Raw genomic sequence first — 24,224 nt, 5'->3', positions numbered from 1 at the left:
ATTATAAGAGAGAGACAGAAACATGTCGAACATAAAGAAATATGGTATTTACGCGTATACAATATTTCCTCGTTACGGTAATTCAAACTATAGTACATGCAAATAAAGTTTAAATTAGACCAATCACATATAAACATTTAGTTTGTCGCTAGATGGCGTTAGTTAATTGTTGTGAGTAAGTAAGGTAAAGCTCGCATTTGAAACGTTCTGAAGGATTTTTTTTAATTTCTTTAGTACTGACTATGATTGTACGGCAGATAATCGCGGCGTATCAACAAGATGGATTGTATTTTTGTTACTCTGTGTCTGTAGTTAGAAAATATATATTTAGGCTTGTGATTAATGATAACGAGGTAGTTTAATTATTAATACTTTGTGTGTAAAAAGCGTCTAGAGTTTGTTGTAATGTTTGTATGTAGTATGCTCCTTGCAAACTGGTCTTCACCAATAAAGCGGTAATGAAACTTCAATTGTCGACTGCGCTGTCATATATATAAATAAACTGGACGAATACTAAAATTGGAATTTACAAGATGGCGTCATTTTCTTATGGAGTAGATATATTTTGTAAAAAACATGTTAATTTCTTTATTTCATTTTGGAGAAATTAAATAGGGTTTAACTTACTTTGATTTGAAAACAGGCTTAAAAGCTATGGTTAAATATACTATTGATTGGTCAAAATGTCGGCTAATATCATGGGAACATTAAGGACTGACTATGGCCTAATCATCCTTAACTTAAAGGCTCCGAGCCCCTCGGTGGGGACGTATAGTGAGCTGATGATGATGATTAAGGAATCGATATGGCTGTCCGTGACGGCGTACATTTTGTCAGAAGCTATTCCTGGTTTTTAGCTTTTTTATTTTTATCTTTAAGCCAATTTGACATCGCTTATTTACGGAGATAAAATAAGATCGAATTAAGAATATTAATTAAAATCGTTTCCTATATACATGTGGTATATTGTGTGCTGGTAGTTAATTATTCGCTCGTAGTTATTTTAAATTTATGTTTGTATTTTTAATTTTATTGTATTTTACTTATACACAATTAGTAGAGTATTAAAAGTGATTTGAAATAAGGAATTAATTTTCCGTCGGCAAATATAATGAAGTTATCCTTGTTTGAGTGATTAAAAAGATAACTTACATAAAGATAATATTGTAGGTTGAATTGATTGCGGTTTGTTATTTTGAATACTTAATAATTTTAGTACCTGGATGACCGAGCTTTGCTCGGTATTTTTTTTAAATAGTGTTTTTTGGAAATTATATTTAAGTACGAATTACTAATAAAATCATGAAATATGAATAATATTTTTCGATCTTACCGATAGAAAAAGTTAAGTTTATGTTTAAGTTGATTATCGATAAAACACGAATATAATACATTTTCTAAAAATGATTCCTAGCTAGATCGATTTATCGCCCCCGAAACCCCCTATATATTAAATTGTATGAAAATCGTTGGAGCCGATTCCGAGATTCCAATTATATATATATACAAGAATTGCTCATTTAAAGATATAAGATATAAGAAACCAATAAGCCCGTATATGTATATGTATCCTTTTATATGTATTGTATATCTACCATACAAATAAGTCTTCGAAAAATATTTCGAAATGGTATGACAACTTCAAAACCAAATCTTGTAGGATATAAGACATTACAAAAAACTGACGTAGCATGCAATTAACCGACCTGTCAGTTTACAATATAACTAGTAAATTTAAAATATTTGCGTTGTATATTTACCTGGGTACTCACCCGGGCTACCCAGGAAGACGGAGGAGTAGACCCGGCGCGCAACATCCGGCGGAGACGACCACTCTCGCCGCGACCCACACCACTTGCCTGCAACAACAACGACAATGTAAACACAACCACAACATTCTGCTTTCATACATACAGCTTGTTATAAATCAATCTTGTAAAACTTGTAACAGTGATAAAAAGTCAGAAGACAACTAGCGGTCGCCCGCGACTCCGTCCGTGTGGAATTTAACATAAACATAATTATGCCTATGTGTTCTTCTAGATTATGTTCTATATGTATGCCAAATTTCATCGAGATCCGTCCAGCCGTTTTGGAGATACCTACAAACAATTATCCATCCATCCATGTGAGAAATGTTTTAAGTTATATTAAGTTATAGTCTTATTTTCATTGTTATAATGATTTGAAAGTTCTGCAAATTTTTATTTATGATTTTGTGAATGGGTTTGGCAACCCTACAGTACAACTACTGAAACAAAAAGCCATCACAATCGGTGATAATGTGCAATACGAGGACATATGCGACTTTCGCCCGCTGCCGATTGGGAACACGAGAAAAAAACCTCGTGCATTAAGCCCTGCCCGCCTTCCTAATGGATTCCTTCAACTCTCCCAGGACCTCGACGTCATTACGCAAAAAACACCCGTCGAAAAATACAAGAAATACTCGACTTGGAAAAAAAAACTCTCCCGAGAGCGAAGGTGTCGCCACCCCTAGTCTTTTCTTACCCCAAAAATGAGGGGAGGCAATATCATACACCATTAGCAATTTTCTTTACTTTTTTAACGGTGTCACACTCTATAAATGCGTTATTATTGTTCGCCCACAGACTGTTATTTTGTACATCGAATATTGTCACTAACGTGTTGAGTTTTCCGCCTACACTGATATCTAAAACTTTCCATTACAACAGTCACTGAACGTGAATTTGAATTATTAATAAAACACCGAAATGAGTTGTCAGTTTTTATTTGTGGAACCGCGGGCGGCCGAATATCGGAACACACGACCGATGTAATTTTGTCCGTACTTTGGTCGCGTTTCTTTTTCAAAGTTCTAACAAAAGCTTGCGCCGCACTGACCAGCGGAGCGCGCATGATTGATCGCGGCCCATGCGCGGGACCTTACCCCCGGCCAGCCCTTGACCCTAGCACTGCACCCCCCACCCCGCACCTACATCCCGCAAGCCCCGCGCTATCGCTACATTATCTTTTATCGCTCGCGCTATAAGATAGCCAATTTGCGTTCCTCTCGCCCCGATGCGATGTAGCTAGATGAAATTACGCCGTTGAAAAAAGCGAAAATTACCCCATCGCCGCCGCCGAAAGCGAGTTAACGCCGTAAACAAATACTAAGAATCTTGTAACCGAAATAAGGCGGCACTCTAAATAAGAATTAAAGTAAAATTGTTGAGGTGTGACTCCCCCGGCGCCGCATCGGGCCGCGCTCCGCTCGCGACGATATTCATAACGCGAAAAATTGTAATAACCTGGCGAATATCAGGCGAGGGCGAGGCCCGCGTTATTTATACGAGGGCGAGGCCCTTGCGGGGAATTTGCCAAGAAAATTGTCTATACACGGCGACCGCGGCGGCGGCGGCGGCGGCGGCGCGCGCGTGACGCTGCGTCACGCCGCCGCTAGCCTTGCCTCGCCACAAAAATGCTACTGCTAGTATCAATTACGTAATAACACTTGCACGATGAAGCCGCCAATAAACATTATTACTATCTAATAATGCATCGCGAATACTTCTCACAGTGAACATTGCGTCATCGAACTTTCGAGAAGATTCAAATAACGCAGAGCTTTGTATAGCTTCGAACAGATTGTAAGAACGCAGGCAACAGTAATTAAAAAAATACGAATCGAACCGAATAAAACATCGATTTGTCTAACAGTTATTAGTGAAACGGATTTGAATACTGAAATTTAATTGCGCGATACAGATCGAGCCGATTAAAAGGCACGAGCTGTAACAGGGACGTGAAAAAGAAAACATGAAATACAATGCAACGTTTTCGGACGTAGTTATTACGGATTCATAATTCTTTTTTTTTCCTGTTTCCCGAATTAAAACAATTGTTGGTTTGGAAAGCTGTTGTGATAGGCATCAGGCATCGCCGCCGCATCCCACTTGTAATAATAGTGATTAACAGAATCGGAGAATTAGATCTACCGCGGCCCATTATTTAAGGAACCGGCAATTATTTTTACTCAATAATCGCTATTAATTACTGTTTTTACAATTCCCTCGCTTCATTGTAATCATTTTGACGTTTGTGCAGTAATTTCTGGTTTATTCATATTTATTAGCTATCGTTAGTGAGTTTACACTTATACTTATGTACCGTTTATGTTTTCTTGAATAAAGAAAACTATTTTACTAAAAGTAGAACTGTGTATGTCATTTTTACAACTGGCACAAACACAACAATTATTATCACAACTTTTAAGAAAGAAAAAAAAACAAATAATTTTTATTTGGAAGGATTTTATAAAAACATAACAAAAGCTAGACAAGGTACCAGGGTCGCACCTGCTAAGGGATATACCTGACGCATGCACCCGAAACATAATGGAAGGCCCAAAGATGTCGCTCTTCTCACGATAAATCACACGGCTTTTTCCTGCGAGACACCCCGTGTTTTATGTGGCCCTGGTGAGCGCCTGTCGCGAGCTTTTTTTCATATATTTTATTGTATTTCGTTTTCGTAAGCCATGGTATAAGAGAATTTAGAAATTACTTTTTGTATGGTAATTTAAAATTAAATTGAGCGAAATGTCTTAACTGATATTAAAAAAAAAAAGAATTTTATAAACTTAATATCAGAAAACAGTTTTAATAAATGTATTATTGTAGATTGTAGAATATATGACATCATTTAAGAATCCATAGATCTTAGTCGGCGATTGCCAATTTATTATAATTTGTAATTTTAACAAAACCGGTGACTAAGACATTGCCAATTTAGAGGTTTTCTATCATCCTGTATAAATAGTCGATACTAGACAAAAATTAGTCAACGTCGTAAAGACAAAAGTATATATATCTTACGACGCTGCTATCGCACGAGACGTTGACAAATCATCGACAAATAACAAGTTAGATTGATTTAAACATCACTATCGACGCGTCACAACCAAAATGGCGGCAATCAATTAAACCTTTCGCGAGATACATACATTAATACATACATGTTTCTAGACTTTGTCTACGCCAATAGGAAATCGATACATCGAGTTTTTTGTAGCATATTTTATGTGTAGGCATGATCTGAACTTTATTATCATTTTAAACAAGATAAAGAAAATCTTTTAACAAAATGTCACGCGTTTCTGCAAATAAGGAAACATGTTTCCTAAGTAAGTATTATATTAAATGTGAATATGCTTAACTTATTGCAGGCTAAAGATGTGTTAAGTTTCCTCTCATTATTGAATTATTCGGACTCTTACAACTCTGCCAATAAAAGTGTACCCGTGCATGAAAACAACCCTTAACACCTATGCGAAATATCTATTACTCGGCTTAATTTGGGAAAATAAATTGCTGTTATTCGTAGTTAAATTCGAAGTTTAATCTTTTATTTTCATTCTTTTTAACTATCAGGATCAATCAAAGCGAGTTCCGTGACTGCCGGAAATTATAAAAAAGTTTAGACGAAGAAGTTTCCGCTCGAAGGAAAAACTTTTTAAAAAGCCATCTCTTCATTGTAACATGAGGTTAATTCTGTTACACCAACTTCAATTATAGCCGACCATGAAAACTGGAGCAATAAAAAATGCATTTTTAAACACGCTCGCCAAGGAAGTTGGTTAATTGCCCCCGCCCAGAGCAGGCGGACCGCCCGCCCTACGGCGGCTCGCGCGGCCGCGGCGGCCATTGGGGCCTTTGTTCCTTACTTCGATACAGTCGTTTACGCTCTTTCCCACTTCTACAATCGATACAGGAGACTTAGAATCGTCATAAGAAAATTGCTATTTGTCAAAGGAAAAGGCATCGTGTTCTGTGGGGGGTAAGGCGGTTTGTCGGGTGCGCGCTGCGCGGTCGTTGCCTCGCCCCGAGGGGAGGCTGCCTAGGTACATCATCCGTAGGTACGGACCGACAGATCGATACCTGTACCTAATAAACTTGTAGTTTGTTTTGTTTTTAGCCCCTCGTTGGAATCCATTGTCGGTACACCTGATACCATTAACGATTAACTACGCATCAGCCAAAGTATTCCTTCATGACTCATTTAATTATAATTTGAATATTAATTAATATTAGTTATACTTTATGAATGCTAAATTAACTTCTCACTTTTTAAAGAATCTTCAGTTAGTTTAAACTTCGTAGATTATCGTCTCAAAAATAAATAACTAATATCTTTGAGAATGTAAAAGACTGTCATAATAAAAGTAAAGACATAAAAACTGTCAACCTTTTTATCTCAACACGACGCAGTTATCTTAATTAACAGTATGTGTGTACACAAACTGACTGATAGTTGATATCACAAAATCCGGAAGTTTGCAATACGACGCAGACCAATTCATAACAGAGTCCTCGAACAATGTTTGGATAAGTTGTCAAGATCATAAAGACGAAATCGTTGATAATTAAAAAAGTTAAAGTTAACGAAGTGCTCAAAATGTGTCATATGATACAAGAGATAAATATTTCATGTGCTCCCGAGGCTGGGGCTCGGGGTCGACGTCCCTGACAGCTATGGCCGCCGCATCGTCAGCCCCGGAAGGCGATCCATTACGCGGTGACAGCGCGCGTTTTTCAGCGCCCCACTTTGACAGTGACAGTCTGGCCAGTCTGACAGCTGTCAAAGTCGACCTTGACACTGTCGCGTTGACAGCGCGCCATCGATCATCAAGGTGTGCGCTATGTACCAGCTGTTGGTCATACGATAGGTCACTGGAACATACTCCTGGTCAATGTCCTTGATCATATTTTGTTGTTTATTGTGTAGGAATATTGCAAGAGTCCATAGCTCTTTTTCACTTAAGAGGCCTTCATTCTGAAGGGACACTGAGAACACAAATTTAAGTAAAATAAACTAGAATTGATAGTTGAAACTGCTTCAAGTAAGAGGTAATATGAACTGGAAATGTTATAAAAATAACAATATGGACGTACAGCAACGCATCCTCTACTGAAATTAATCGTGCATAATTTCCTACACGAACTTATGAAGGGTAGAAATATACGCGTAGGCACATTATAAATTTGCATTTATACAGAAAAAAGTGCGCATAAATTCAAAATGCCTATACCGAGATTATCACGGAACGTAATAAAAACGGCAGAAATACAGACCGGGGCCGGAATTGTGCCAGTCACGGGGCTCGTTGGCGGACCTGAGCCGGTACCGCCACAGCGTTCTCTACTCCACCTGTCCGCGACTAATATGCAACTTTATTACTATATATTCACGGTTCGATTTCGCTCATCGAGATGTTAGGGGTAGGTCGTTTCGGCATCGTACTAAGGGGCTCGAACAAACGCGGAAGGTTTACGGAAATGTGATTACTCATGCCGACGTTGGGAAAAAATTACAAGGCGCTATGACACGAGGTGTAGCAGGACCTCCTCCCATGTCGTTACGCGGGTTCAACGATCTCTGTTCATAGTGAACATGCGACATCATTACCTATACAAAACATTAGCTTGCTTTTACAGCATCACTGAATGAAGATATTTATAAAATTGATCCTTAAGGAAGCTCACTGTAGATTTAGAGCGATCTTCGAAATTGTCATAACTTTAGTCTTAAATTCTTTGAATTACAAGAATACTGTCTGCTACGTTATTTGTGTAAGATAATCGTGTTCATCTATTTGTCTAACTGCAAGTATTTTGGGGTTTTGAATGAGAATATTATTTTGATCTTACCCCCTGTACCAGGATTTCAGAACGTATATCCGCGACAGCCGAATTACCAGGCTCGTAGACATAAGTGAAGGTACAATATGAAAGCAATTAGCGCGGCTGCACGGCCGAGACGCCGGCGTCTGGCGGCGGCAGGCGCTGCGGGGCGCCACTCCACAGCTCTGCTACTCTGGTATTTAGCAATCGATACTCTACCAAATACATTATACGCAAACTAAATGGTGCCTAGACAGTTTAATTGTGTGTAGTCTTTTGTTTATATTTGTTTCATTAGCAATATTGTGAACGGAGACAAACTGATTGTTTGATGATGAAAGCTTCTTAAAAACCTTAAACCATTATCAGCAACAGTTGCATTTTGCAACGAGAACGTATCTTTATCTGTCTACTGATGGAACAACGATGTCCTCGCAGTTTCAATAAACATGAAGTTAATCTCTTGAATGTGGACAATGTAACGAAAGCTCAACGATTTGCCGAATGGTCGGGCCTTATTTAGAGCTTAGAGCTCTGTGACTCAAAAACTGTGCGCGCTGGGTGATGGCGCGCGCGGGGACCGAGGCGCGGTTGCGGCGGGCAGAGGGGGGAGGGGGCGACCCTCGGTAACTAAATTTTGAACTGTCACGTAGATTAATGATGGTAGGCCCGTGCGATACGCGCTAATGCCTGTCGATTAGTGTGGATGCGACAAGTGTTTTCGTTGTAATCGCCAGCTCGTTATTTCTATAGATATTCAATTCGTTTCAGCTTAGATAGACGCCATTAGTTTTTGTTTATATCACAACATTGAGACTTGATAAAGAAGGAAACGTGTTCTTATGGAACGTTAAGATATTATTATAAGAAGAAGATACATCGAAATAAAATCTAGCATACGCTTGTTTATTGTTTTAGATTTTATTAGAGAACTGACGACGATTTAACTGTAAGTCGTGTGCGAATTGACTAACAAAATTCGTTCTTAATATCTCATAATTTTAAGTGCAACTAGTTCGCTCTTCAAATGTAATTAAAATTTCATGTTTATAAAGTCGTATCCACGTTTCCTTACGTCGCGTTGTCGGTGCGAGGGTACAGAATGGATTTCGGAAATCGATTGCCTCCAAAAATATTTACAGGGCCCACGTGCGGGCGCGGCCCCCGCCCCGCGCCCCTGTCCTCGCCCCGTGCCCCCGCCCCGCGCCCCCGCCTCGCCGGCACGCACACTAATTTTAACCAAACACCCTCACTGCAACACTTCACATGTAACCAGTCCATGGTCGAGTGTGCCTTCATGTACTTTCAGCGACCCGAATTTGTTATAATGACACGAAGTCAAGGAACTAGCGCTAATCATGAAACTCGATGGCATCTGTCACTGAGCTTTCTTACATTGACACAAGATGCGTAGATTAAGTAAGTTGCATAGAGTGTTATAACATCATCAAAATACTAATTGAACTTCAGTTAATTTGGTCCTTTTGGGTCTAAGATGTAACCCATTATTATTGTGTCCAGATTTTGATGTCTTAAGCTCAGTTATGTTTTACAATGAACAAAAACGTAACATCAGAAAATTGTCGATAATTAAAAACGTGATTTCGTATCAATTCGAAAGTTAAACTAAAAAATCAAATATTAATAAGATTAACTCAAATACAATTGAGTAAAATGTGAGCAAAGCCATGTGCAGAGCAGATGCCACGCCGCACCGCGCTAGACCCAGCTTGAAGGAACGTAGCCACAGATGGCAAAACTTGTGTGTATTTTTAGCCCCAAATGTATGGAAATTAGTATCAAAACCTTGCATGTCACTTAGCACATCGGCCAATGTTATTGTCGTTAGTTCAATATTCAAAGTTATAAACAAATCCCGACCTCAGTCAACTCAATAAAAACACAACTACTATTATATAAATTATGAAATACATTACACTCGGCCGAGCTGTAAACGTCATGGCGATCAGCTGATCAAATATATTGCTACTATAAAAAGTGAAAACGCAAACTACTCTGCCTCGCGATCGCTGTCCCTTTCCGATATATTCAATGCCCTCGCGTGCGAAAGAGACGGAGCGAAAGTAAGTCGCGCCGTCGCGTAAAATGATATATTAATGTCAGCTGCGTTTAGGACCTCGTGAGTCTACAAAATAATAGATGGTCACAAATAAATTACTCGGCGAGTGCATTTCTGTAGGAAATTCGGGCGGCCGTCGACCTCGACCGTGGCGCGTAAATCAACATTGATATACGAGCTGCCGAGGTCGCCATCTTGAATTTTGCGCGCGAATTTTCAATCTGTGCTCCACTTACATATTTCTGAACGTTTGACAGTTGAGACTTATCGTCTGCCTTTTCTATTATTGTGCTGTTTATATTTGAAATTCGTTTTATAACTGATTTTAGTTTTAGTAATTGTATTATATCACATACAAAGATTGATTTCTTTGCCATTGTAAGAAATTGCTATGATACATAATTGTTGATATAATGGATCGACTTGGCTTCATTCATAAGTGAAAGCGCCATAAAGACATTACTGTCGTTTAATAGACAATTGCTCTGGCAAGCGTCGCCACAGATTATAGCACTTGCGTCACGCGCTCCATCTGTCTCTAAGATGTATAAACAAAAATATAATGCAGGCAAAAATGCGCTTTAAAAACTGATTATAATCAACGCGTCTACCATTTTATTAGCTATCGGATTTTAAACATTTTATTAGACTTAAATTATATCTTAAAATCAGTGTTTTTTTAATTCATTAATATATTTTTCTTCTTTCGTATCAAATTTTAATTTCGTAACGTTACTGAGACAAATGTATTGTTATAATTAACAATTGCCATTAGATATCTGCGCCTGCGCAGTCTCCAGCGCATTAATTACATTCAGAGATCCGTGGGTTTGGAAGAATTGTTTTGATGAGGTCAAAACACATCGAGTAGCTAGTGATTATTGGCAACTCATAATAATTAATTTGAACCATATAATTATTGTATTTTAAAGCTGCTACTAAATGATTTTACGTAGTTTCAGACTAGTAACGTAGATGACAGTTGTCATAAGAATAAAAACATGTCTTGTATTTCCGAGGAGAAAATAATCGAGCTTTTTATCTTAAAATAAATACGGAGCCCTACGGTTTGATTTAGTCTAATCGTAGCAGTAGGAACTTATTATAGATTTAATTAATATTGTCTATCGATACAGCACGAACAGATGAACGAACAAAGCAAAGTCGATAACACGATTTGAAAGATTAGAAATAGTATTCACCGTTTCCGATATTTTAATTCCACTAATACTATAAACAGTAACGTTTTTATGTTAACTTATTCGTTAACAACAAAGTAATTTAAACAAGCCATCGGTTTGATCGAAACATTGGATAGTTATTCGCGATATTTACACAAATGTGCAGACGAACGAGTGCGTTCACGTGTCAAAATTGTTTATTGATAATTTATTTAATGCGCGACTCCAGCGACAAATGAACGCATCGATTCTCACGCCATCATTTCCCGCCCAATTTTTGACGTCCAAAATGAACGCGCCATTTTGTCGACCAATATGAATATTGAAATTGTCTGTGCATCAATAATTGTAGTTACACGATATTAAATAAAACATTTCTACCAGTTGGAATGCTGTTCCCACTTCATAACAAAGACATAATAAAATAATCTATGAAACGATAATCGATAACGCAACCAGAACTTTAAAAATGTTCCAACTCCGTGAACTTCGAAATTTTACACCGAGACGTTAATTACACTAAAGGTAATTTTCGATTACACGCTAACCTGACACTTCCAAAAGGTCTAATGTGTGTTCAGTACCGTTCCACAACTTTTGACTGTATCCCGTGGGAGTTAAGATCTACATTCCTTATTCACAAGCGCATGTAAGGCGAGAGCTAATAAATTAACATGCTTTAATGACCTAATCAAAGTTTACGAGCCAAGTCGAATCCTCGACTCCTAGTGTTGGTCGATTGACTCATTTTGCGTTGAAAAAAATTAAGAAGAAAGAAAAAAGTATGGGACGCGGCCGTAATTATTTTTTGGAGTTTTATGAAGATTGGAATTTTTGTTAACATGGCCGTTTTACGCGCGCCATGATTTATGAGGCTTCCTGCTGTCTGCCGGGAACACGGGAACACTCACCCATCGCATCTGGAACAAAACAAAACTACATGTTAATATAAGTATTATTTGACGTATTTGTACAACTACGGCAACACATAAAAATTCCACAAAAGTACAATGTGTTTATAATTATAAAAGGTCTATTGTTATAAATAACCTCCTCAAGAGAGTTACTTAACTGTAACTCGATCTCATAATATTCCACTATATTTAAGGAAAACTGAATAACGTGATATCATGAGTACAAAGACAATACTTGGCCCCTTCCCTATCATCTTATCACGGCGAGACCTATCGCGTATCGCGCTATCGTGACAGGTTTGACAAATTGACAGCTGACAGGTGACATGTTGACAGATGTCAAGTACCGAACGGTAACTATCGCTTTCTTCACTTACGATTACAATAATATTCAAGATATTTATGTTTTTAGTAGATTTTAGTAAAAACTAAGCCATTTGTAAGTTGTGTCACTTTTATATTAATCTTAAATGAACTTTTTATGAGTAATTAAAGATAAAATAGAAAAGATTAAGTGATATTTCTATCTAACGTTCTTACTCGTTGTAATAAATCGATAGAATGTTACATTCTTGTCTCGCTCCGTGACTGTGTGTCCGTCTGCGGTGGTCAGGGTTCACGTGCGGAGGGAACTTGGTTGCGTGCATATTCCAGAAATAAATAGCCGACAGGTGTTTATATTTAGAATATGTTAACTATGCTTAACTCACTGCCTCACCGACCTACATGCGATCCTACAAATAATATCAAGTTTTATAATAAAACTTCATGGATTTCTGTATGTTTATTCTTTTAACTGAAGGCCGTGGGACCATTTAAAAAATTGCAAGTCGCCTCATATTCTTTTCCTACTTTTAAATACTTAGACCTTTAGATTTTTAAAGAGTTCATACATTAATTGTACGAGTCCGGGTCGGTTCAAAGTCCGAGTGAAGCCGCGATGCGCAGCTAGTGCTAAATAAATAATTAAAGTAACTTTTTCCCTCCGTCTCGTCTGAGCCGAGTCGAGCTGTGAGCGGCCGAGGCTCGCCCGGTTGATGCCGGCTACAGTCTATTTACATTCCGCGAGGAGAGCACGACGGCCCGGTACCACATACGCAAGTTAACTAGCCGGTTACGGTTAACACGGATGCCATAACTATCTGGCTAACGTTAACTTTCAAGAGGTGCACTGATAATTGTTTGAGCTTAGTTTCTAGTAATATATTTAAGGTAGAGTTTAAGTGAATTTATTTAACAACAAATAAATGTAGTACGAAAGGTACACAAGCCATCAGTGCCTTATAAATCGAGCCAAAACACTAATATGTTGTATTAACTTTAGTACAGATATTATTATACATTATTTCACATACAATTGTTTTTGATTATCTTTAAAAAATTGATTTCGATATAATAACAGTAAATAGGAACCTATGAGTCATTGAACTTTGATTAAACACTAGCACTGTTAAATTTTTGACCCTCATCTGTGGTAGACAATAATACATTTGTTGGTTTTGGATAAAAATAAAGATGGTAAAGTTATTCGTAACGTTACGTTATAGAAAGCCGGTTTAGTGCGCGACGTGGCTGGCACGCGGTGTGACCGGCCCGCGCTGTGACGCGGCCCTACTTGGAAATGTTCCTCTGATTCCACTTAGTGGGTACGCGCGGGCTTACATGGGGCTCTCTTATTACGGTATATCCTCACATAAGACGTCATTATTATTCTTATAAATATTCAACAAGTCACAATACCAAGATTGTTTTTGCTTATATATTACCATCTTACTTACATCAACTTTTTCTTACAAGATAAGAATGTTACAAATCTAATAAGAAATTGTTTGTAATGGATTATGTTTGTTTTATTTACGTAATAAAATAGTAAGATTTTATATCGCATGTGTGTTTAAAATGTAAAAATTGCTTATAATAAAGATTTATTAGAAATAACAGTCTCAAGGCGAATGTATGTAAGCCCGATCTTATAACGTTGCGTGCCTCTCCGGCGAGTGGGAGTCGCTCTTAATAAGCGGCTTATATACAATAATAGCGGTGCATACGAGCAGAGCGGCTCGCAGCCGCCTGCAGCACGGCTATTTATACCTCGTAACCCCACAGCTTTGACAATTTCGACGCTCCCGAACCCGACTCCATTAGCACCACCGTACGCCAAAACATTGCCCAATTCTGTCGCTATTACAAGCGCACAAGTTGCCCTTAAATATATTTAAATTTAATTTATAGATATATCAGAAATTACGTTTTTTCTTTAATCTACAAATGATGTCATCTGTTAAAGATTGATAAATCAATTGATCAAATTGCGAGCGCTTGTCTCCTATCTATGTATTGTAAAAATGATAGCTGTTCACGTTTTTGTTACAATATTGTTGCATAAAAACTTGTATCTTGTACTTAATTAAGAAGGAATTAATCAATCAAAATTGTCGATGGACGAGATAACGAAATACAGTTATTTACGTCCGAGGTGACTTTACAACTCTTCGATGCGACCGATCTGAATAAAATTTATAATCCGATGATAGAAACCGTTAGTTGGAACTAGTTTATTATGATATAAGTCACTTAAACATTTATTGCAGCCGCATCGGACCTCCAGAACCTGAAAGCGAGATAACTGGTTTCATTTACAGATTTACATAATAAAGTTGAGAAAATGTATATCGCGATTAAACTTAAGAATCTCTCGGGATTAACTACAAGTTATCTGGCCTACGAGTTTATTGCGAAACGTGTGGGAACAGCGTTGTGTGTGAAAGACGATTGGGGGTTTGATTCCACGACGCCGAAACGTCTAGTTAAAGTTTTCAGCTAAATCGGAGTCGATTTGAGCGAGTGACTAGGGCGGCAGCGGCGTGCCGCGAGATGCTCTATAAATTATCATCGGAGACAGCGGGACAGCGCTAATGCAGCGAGCGACGCGGAGCGATAGCGCGGCGGCGGCGATGCGCGGCGCTAAGTGCGATCGCTTGTCCGGCGATATGCACTCGCCTACACGCGGCTCATGCGCTCTTGGTATTGGTGCTCAGCCTGCCCGATCATCTGTCTCTACTCCACTCTCTCTACAACACTCCTTCATTATTTTTTCGTCCTTTAGGGATTTGATGTTAAAATCCCCGTCGGATTCCCGTCTATTTTCGATACCCCTTCTGTTATTTATGTTCGGTATAAAGTCGCCCGTAAATTCGACGCTGACAGCTTTTTATCTACGAGGAATACGGAAATATCGGGATATCTCGTCCTCGCTGTTAACAATATAAACATATTTGTTTAATGACAAAACTTAAATATACTTAATTAATTCAGTTTCGATGCGTTTTATAACCGAAGTTTTTATTAACACGAGTGTGAACAATAATATCATTCGTTTGGAGCGACGTTTGAGCATCGGACTAATATAAACAGGTCAATTTACATGTATCCGGTCGGGATGGCCATTGACAGGTGGCGGCCGGGTTTCGCTAACGGAGTCATCTAAATAAAAATTAAGAGCGACGTGTCGCGCTCGCGCCTGCTCTAGCTGCAACATAGTACTATACAAAAAACTAAACATTTCCCGTCATTAAAAATAAATAATTTATAAGGTGTTATGGTGTTATTAAATTGCAATGCGTTGCGCGTCCCGGCCGCGGTGTCGACAACACGTAAATGATTAGCGATGATTCAGACGCGTTACTCAATGCTAGTAGGGAGAGGGGATTTCGTATTATCATTTAGTATCAAACGGGAAGCGTAGCGCATATCTTTTATCATTTCCACTAGGATCCGATCCCGAAGCAAATCCCTATATCCGGGGATCGAGAAAGGGATCCGGTAATCCCGGTTAATAACGCCCGTGCGATCCGGCGCTACCCGGCCGCTACCCGGGTGTTACCCGGCATTGCCGCAGACGTCTGATAATGGAGAAATAGAAAGTTATAATTGCTCAATCATTGCTGTTTAACCAGACATTGTTTATACATTTAAACAAATAAATTGCATTGAACATATTGAAAATTATTTAATAATTTTCGTTATAAAAATACTTTGCTTAAAAATTAGAATCAATGGCATTGTGTAGAGATTTTTTTTATTATGTAAATCAATCTTTAGGGATGGCATGGGATGTTTGCGTCAGTCTTACCCATCCGCCACAAATGAAGCAATAGAATCGGTATCCGTGCAAAAATTATCCATTCTACTTCTCCCATGTTGACAAAAAGTGAATCCCTGTAAAATTTGGCAATAGTTTCGGCAACGACGGCGGCAGAGATAGGGAGGATTTGGTGGCTAATGATTCTGCGCGGCGACGGCGACGCGGCTTCCGACAAATCCAACCAATATGGAGTGCGGGAAATACCTGGAAAATGGGATTGTTATACCCCGGGCCCTCGCACGTCGCGTTAATGCTGAATATACGGCGTGTAGCGAGAAAGAAAACACCCGGGCGATAGCTCGCAGCGTGCATCGCGTCTCTACTACTGAGTTGTTACTTGTGAATCACATTAACGTTGTTTTTTTATCATCGCGCAGTCTTTTGATCTCGGCCCATCTGGTCGTATTTCGCCGTAAGGGCTGGCCACACACGATCGTTTACGATTCCCAACAGTTTTACAGTCCGACAAACAAACAAGCGGTTCCAGGCAATGCTGTAACCCGCTTAACGCTTTCGTATCAAAGGCATCGCCGAAATCCTCAGTTCCCGGTACCCGGAGACGCTTTCTGTTACACAAACTTTCTTTCTGCCTCACGTCCACATTGTCATAACAAAACGTCAAATCATTTTTGCCGCTTTTGATTTATTTTTCAATGAAACGCGAACAATGTTTGCTGATATCAATCAAATTTAAATCGGGAAAAACGTTGGATTTAATTCATCTTTGTGTTACAAACGTTTGTCCGATGACGATTGCATCCATCTGGGAACAATATTCTTCATAGATAAAGGTGTAAGAAACTTATGCGTTGTTGTATTTGATATTTTATGATAAAAATCCGATCCCAAACAAATACGACTTTACAAGAAAAAGTACAACGAAGTTGATAAATATCGTATCAACATAACCAAAATTGTCTAATAATGGTTACTAATAAGCAATAGATAAAGTAAATAGCGGTGAGTATTTAATACGCCGTAACTCTTGTAGACCACTTCCTAGATGATCTTCAGACAATAAAACGCTTGAACGGCGACACGGAATGCGAGTGGATGAAATTTTCATTAGGGAATCCCGACGCCTCGTCCCGGTACAAAGCCCAGTGATTTACATTTAAAGTCTCGCGCAATAAAACGTAAATTGCGCCGTTTCGACTGGCGGTTGAACATCAAATTTTCTATTCGGTCGGACAAAGGGCACAATTAACGGGTCCATTGTTCGCGCCGCACCTCCCGGCACCTCCCGGCAACTCCTGGCTCCTCTAGGCTCGCGATTAGTTCATTATTATATTATTTTATGAAATGCCATACCTGCGGAGTTATTCCTCGTTGAATACGTCGCTGCTTTAGTATTTTAATAACTAATAAATCATTCAGTAGTATTAAGAAAGAGAAACTCTACTGGAACTCCAAAATAATGTGTATTTTAACCGTGCAATGATGAATATTTTTCACACAAATAAACAACAATCCATGCTATAAAGCGTATATATAATTGTAAATAGCTGACGCTGTATCGTGCGTGTTTAGTTCAGATGTTGTTTTGTTTGAAACAAAACATAGAAAAGCAACCTAACAAGTATTTAAGGTCACAGATAAAGTACTCTTCAAAGAGTTAGTTTGTTTATATTACATAGAAACAATACTGAAATTATAGATCGATATAAGAAAAACATTATTTGATTGTGGCGTCTATTTCTGTAGCGTCTGAGATGAAGATAATACAAATAGAGCAGCTAATGTTAACGTGACTGAGACAAAGGGGAGGCGAGAGATTCGTTCGAAGAAGCAGTTCCTTTGATATCAGCCGCCAATAACAAACAAGCGTTCCCAGCTTCCGCCGACCAGATCCCGCCGGCCGTGCACTTGCACTCCACCTCTAAATACATGTTACTTGACGTTACGCTATCTCAAATACGAATTCCCCTATTGACCTGATTACAAACGCTGCGAAATCTCAATGTATTTTAAATAAGAACGATACCAGCTCCTGAGTGGAGATTCGATAACGTTCTGTTGCTATCTATAATTGCTTCACTTACATACATACATACATGAATACAAATCTATTAGGAAACTACGTAATGTAATTTATGTCAATTCTTCGTACGTTAGACGTCGCGGCTGGTTGTCTTTGACTGTGTAACGCGCGCTCGTAAATATTTAATGCCTTTTTAAACAAACGACTATCGCATGATATGAATTTCGTGTGTTATTCTAGTTTCCAGTAGCGCAGGCGCAGACCAGTGATCGCGCCGCGTTGTTTGCTTAGCGTCTCGACTAGGCCGCGCGCTGCTTGCTCGCCGCATTATCAGCGAGATTAGCCCGTTCCGATGCTGTAAAGATAAAGCGCAAGGCTCCCGTCTTCGCTCCGTAAATGTTTGATGTATGAGAGCCATATGATAAGAGAATGTCTTGTTTAGGATCGACTTAGAGTCGAGTCGTGCAGTCGATGCTATCTCTCGATGATGTATCTTCTTTTAACTATATTAGTGGTGTCGCTTTATTTTTCATTCAAAAAAAAAGTAAAGTTTAAATATTATTTAACCAAGAAAATTATGTAATAAAGTTATATTTTTTTAATAATCGAGTAATATATTTTGTGGATTTGTCATTTCGAATCTTCCTATAATCGCTATCTTATCTAGCTATCTGTGCACCTCATGATCTCTTTGATAACAAGTGATAATTTTGATAACAAGTGATTAAATACATTGCGTTAGGATTATAAGCAATAAAACCTTTTAACTGCTGTGGTCTTCGCAGAGGAACTAAAGTAAAGAATAATAAGCATTTTAGACGAGTCAGTGCGGTGGCCGAATTGACTATCAAACGGCCGCTGTCCACGCAATTACCAGGCGCGCATAGCGGGCAAGAGCTCGCTTATCCAACTCTTTGATCTACAACCTAATTATTACATCAGCGCGCCTCCACGGCGCTCATTGCGCTGGTATGTCTGTTGCTTGTCGCGCTTTGATATTTTTGATCGGACTTGTCTGCTGCGCGTTAACTTCATTTTAATTGGCCACAGACAAAATGACACCTATAAGAATGTTTTTAAAACTAGGTCACATTATCATTGTCGTACTTTTGTATGCAGATTAAAAAGAAGGATTTTACGAAATAACTTTGTACTCGTATTAGTTGCTCCATTTCTTGAAGAAAGTTTTATATTGCATGGTATGTATGACAGTAGTCCAGCAGCGCGCTGGGCCGACTGGTGGGTGTGCTGTTAATAAAGACGCGGCGTTGCATGCGCGGCTAAAACACGGGGCGGCGCCGACACGCCTCTACTTCGCAACGGACGGAACTTTATGGCTCGCCGTTTTACTGCCCAAGGGATATTGTTGCTATGAGAATTAGTTCAGATCAAACATTTCATCTAGTACCAATTGTAGTACCTAGTTAGCTTGCAGTAAACAGACTCTGTACTGTAAAGAAAAGCGTCTCAATATAACTAAAATTTGGGAAAAATGGTGGGAAAATCAACAATCATAGAGTACTTCATTTATTATTTGGAACAAACGTGCAGTCATTCTGTTTGACTATTCTATACTCTGTGACATTGTGGTATAACTTCAAAAGATTGATAGATTGTCAGTTCTTTGAAACATTCTCGAAGTGTGAGTTTCACGTAGTTTGTGAAGGTAATTTAAATTAAAAATAAATTAAATCTAAACGTGCCAATCATTCGCAGGAGTCGTGGAGGCGTGCAAAGACAATTAGCGTCATGAGGCGAGTTAACATAGGAATAATGAAACAATTACCCCCACGGAGAAGGTTGCGTGCAGCGCCACCCCACGGCACCAGGGGTGCATAGAAAAAAAAGAGCCCCATACGAAAATAATTGTGATAGACAGTTCGCGTGCGGAACGCAATTACTTCACGCTGCAGACGCGGCGTAATTCCAATTTGGCACATTATCGGTACCTTATGACCGGAGAGTGGGATCCCTCGCACCTCTTGTTTTAATCGTATTAAATGTTCGAACGCCGCGTCCAATAAGGAGGTGTTAACGCGACTTGCGCTATTGTTATACTTAACCGCAATATATTTTTGTGCGGCTCTACATTGTTGGCTGCCGTTAGTGTTTTGTTGGCTATTAAATTTGTGTCAGGTCAGGTGATGACTTTTAAAACATCTATATTCCTTTATTTAACGTTACTAACTTTGTCATATCTACAAGAATGTGAATAGGTTAAGCTAGCAAAGATAAAGTTGTATAGTCTTAATAAAGTCAGTGGCACACTGCGCTAGATACCTCAAGCCTTACCTTTGCCCTTCAGAGATGCGATGGCATGGAAAGAGCCGTTGTTTGCATTGTGGTAGCGGTGAGCAAACGCGCGCCATCTCGCGACAACATCCGCCCTTATCTAATCTACGGTCAGTGTTTGCGGAGGCGGAGGCGGAGATGTGCACACAGATACACTTGGTAACATTTCTATGTAATGTATTACGCACGTCATTCGATGAAGACACGTTTACCTTTATTCAGTACCAATATTGTGTCTGTTCCTTTGATATATTATCGACAATGTTTATCTATCGCTTTTAATGTCAAAATATTGTTAATTACTTTAAAACATACAGAATACACTTCTTACGCCAGTCACTAATAAAAGGATTCAGCAGATTTACAAAAAATAAGTGCTTTTAAACAAGGCAACGTCTAATAGGTAAATGTTTGCTATGCAATATAATTACATGTTTGAAGTTTAAAAACTTCTTGTCAAGTTTAAGTTGATTTTAAAGTTTTCTTTTTAATTTTTTGTTTGAACACAAACACAGGTGAGTTGTAATACGTAGCACTACTGCGTGTGTACATTGTACAACATGTTTGTAAAGGGCGCTGAGGGGCGCGGGGGGCAGGCGGGCGGCGGGGGGTGCGGGATGAATCCAACTAAAATAATATCATTATCAAAGCAGGCACTCCGGCGTGTCCACAAACAAATCGGTATCGAGGCGTTAACGCATCTCGGATCCTTATAAATATTTTCATAGCTGCCGCGCAGTGGAAAGTGACAGACGGTGACGTGTGACGTAGTGACGCATCGCCTACGTAACGGAGCCGGAATCGATAGAATCGATATCGAGTGTGAATGATTCAATCGATACCGAGTCAATGTTTACGTTGTGAAGTATTGTCGCGGCGCGTTACCGAGCTCGCGTGTTTGCTTTCCTCATCGAGTCCTCGAGTGGTTTTAAACAAGGCTCGAGTGTTGTCCGGCCGCTCAGGCCGCTCAGGACGCCCTCACTCGGTAAACAACATCCGTTAGTGTTTATTTAGAAAAGTTTAATCTCGGGTCGAGAGCTTTATCGGTGCATCCGGCGCTCGAGACAAATTAAATATTCTTATGACAAATGTCTCGTGTTTGCCTTTCTCACGAGATTACTGTATTCCGGTAGCGAATCAAATTTTCACGATTCGTGGAATGTGTGCTGTTCGTTAATCATTGAACATCACTAATCTAAACGTCGAGGATTTTTAAATGAGACAGCGACTGTAATGAAAACTCTTCATCCGCATGTCGTCTGTCCGCGCCGCAGCCAGCCCGGGCCGGGACCAGGCGAACATTAATTAGAAGGTGACGTTTTCACACGACATCCATTCCCAGCCACGTCATTAGTCATACGTTTCTATTTCCAATATGTTTTGAAAGTTTTTCTATGTCCGCCGGCACGTCGCGTCGCGGACTGTTCATTAATTTTGTGCGAGACGCCGCGGGGCCCGCGCGCATCAGACGCGTCAATGGCGTAGCTCCAGTTTAATGAGGTTCGAGTCCGGACACGACGATGTTTCATCCCGCTTTAGGACTCAATAAACGGGACGATTTCCAGTTTACTATTGTCGGTCTAAGCGCTAGAGTTACGATGGCAGATATAAAACTTGATTTAGCCGCCGAGCGGACTATAAACAATGCTAGAATCAGAGAAACGCGACCGCTGACTACACCGGAATGTTGAAGCACTTAAGAGACGTGACTCTCCTAATAATTTAAATGTCTATTGTCCATTATTTATGTTTATATCTACCTTTATTACTTCATATTGTTTTAAGTATCGACCAAAACTTTAAGTATCACACGACATAGATTAGGTCTCAAAACTAATAAAACAATCATATTGTAAAAGTAAAATTATTCGCTATATTTTAAAGTAGCAGATCACGAGCAGCCTGACCGCGGATCACACATCGACGCAAATTGAATCAACGCCGTTTCATAAATAAAACATCAAAATTCGCGGTCCGCAGCAGCAGCGCAATGTAGCGAACTAACCACGTTGCCCGTCGCTTCTCGCTGTCGCCGTTCGCTTACAAAATATTCAAATTGAATTGTAACCCGTCATACGACACAGCTATGTGTCCTGTCGAGACTGTTTGACGAGTTAATACTGCATACACTTACAACTGTTACTATCAATTCAATCAACAACTTTGGATGAATAATTTTAGATCAAGAAGTTACTGATTTTACAATCCTCGATTTTATTATAACTAAAAGTAACAAGTTTTGCATAACTATTGCGGTACAGGATAATCAATATTACTGTTTAGAGTGCCAATAGCCTTATAGTTAATGGTATGTATGTCCGATCACATGGTCCAGAGTTCGAATCCCGATATTCAACTTTTGTCGTAAACCATATTCTAATAAGTTTATAACTTACTTGGAATGCTACAAGAAATATTAATAAATTAACAAAATCTACTTTTTTTATAACTACATACATAAAAACTTTATTTTAATAAGGGATTTTTTTCTTACATTCTGCTTAACCACTTTTCGTTTTCCATACTAGATAATATGGATTGAGTTAAGACAATTCGAGTGTTGAATATTGAATGACACTTGACAATCTGTCACTGGAGGGTGTGCGCGGGGGCAGGGAGCCCGCAAAAATCCGCTAACAAAGTAACACTCGTGCGGCGGCAAGTGGCGGTCTCGGATTCGATTAGCGACTAGTGTGGGGGTCCTCTAAATAACTTAACGCCTCGTCTCGTCTCGCCTCGAGTGGACGATTATTCGATTTAGACGCGATTACAATACGTAAGTGTTGTCGAGTTTGCGAGTGCGGTTGAGAGGATTTTTTGCTGTCAAACGACGAATCTGTTGCATATCAGAGTCTTTACTTTAATTGTTCAAGTGATTTTACATGTTACATTTCTATCGACGATTATTTGACTATGTCGTATAGAAGAAAAAAATCTTTTGTCTTATAATTTAAGCATGGAATTATTCTTTAAACAAGTGTTATGAGGCTTGGTGTTACGAGATGATGATAAAAATAGACGTGAAATTTGCACCGACACGGCGCGGAGCTTTCTCAATCTCGAGCGCAATGGGCCCGGCGAGCCCTTCTCATCTGATACGGGCCGTAAGGGCTTAAAGGGCCATGAACGGAGGCCGTCAGACGTCTCGACGCCGACGTATAAAATCAGTATGGGGGCGTTAAATAAAGCCCCAGTTGGCCGTAAAACATTCGCGTCTCCACTGCCGCGCTACCGCAGCGCCGCGTCGCTTTGTTTAAGACAGAGGCGAACGATCGCGGATGCAGATCTCACCGCCGATACCATTTTATATGCTAGTTAATTATATCACTTAATTAGATTTTTTATTTATGCTTCAATAAGATGCTGTACACAATAGAACTAAACCACAGTTTTGAAGTTGAATAAAAAGCTTATGTTCGTATTCTATTCGCAGTACTGAATTGAAATACACGTGCTATTATGTGTTAAAAGGGTAATTAAAATATAGACATTAGTACAATCAATTAATAAAACAAGTGACACGACTTCAAATACAATAGGATTGAACCGCAACAAGTCTGGTGCGATCCCCCGCACTCCTGCCGCTCAACTGGAACATCTTACAAATCCGGACACAATCCAGGAACAATGGTGTCTCCCAGTCGTCTCCCGGCCGGGCCGTTGTCTCCGCAATCATCGCACAATCGAGCCGGGACAAATTCGCACGCCCTACACATCTTAAACGCGCAGTTAAGCTACCCTTCCTTCACCCTTGGACGCCTCTCTTCTTTTTATATCGCAACTTTATTAACGCATAAAGGTCCTGTGATGGCACTTCGCGAATTACAGCCCTCCCCTCCCCCGCCCGCCCGTGACCTCCCCGCCGGACTAATGGCTCCCCGATTGTCCCAGATGTTAATGCAATCTTTATCAAAGTTCTGCTAAAATAAACTTTTACATTTTAATCAACCAATCTTAATTACGATCTACGAACTGGCAATAATAACTAA

The 24,224-nt window shown here is 39.4% G+C and overlaps 1 protein-coding gene across 5 annotated transcripts in view; it reads right to left on the bottom strand.

Annotated features, from left to right (window-relative positions):
- Positions 1–24,224, bottom strand: part of hth (Meis homeobox homothorax) — a 210,078-nt gene that overhangs the window by 104,947 nt on the left and 80,907 nt on the right. For 3 of the 5 annotated variants that reach the window (XM_013315320.1, XM_013315323.1, XM_013315321.1), the window contains exons 7-8: positions 11,816–11,824; positions 1,761–1,859 (exon numbers count right to left, since the gene is read on the bottom strand). In XM_013315320.1, the coding sequence (XP_013170774.1) occupies positions 1,761–1,859; positions 11,816–11,824 (108 nt within the window). The remainder of the gene's footprint in view (positions 1–1,760; positions 1,860–11,815; positions 11,825–24,224) is intronic. The other 2 variants (XM_013315322.1, XM_013315324.1) reach the window with 1 other exon arrangement.

Source organism: Papilio xuthus, unplaced genomic scaffold (genome assembly GCF_000836235.2).
Source record: "Papilio xuthus unplaced genomic scaffold, Pxut_1.1 DF826961.1, whole genome shotgun sequence".
NCBI lineage: Eukaryota > Metazoa > Arthropoda > Insecta > Lepidoptera > Papilionidae > Papilio > Papilio xuthus.
Note: the sequence above shows the minus strand (reverse complement) of the source record. Positions and strands in the feature narration are given on the sequence as shown.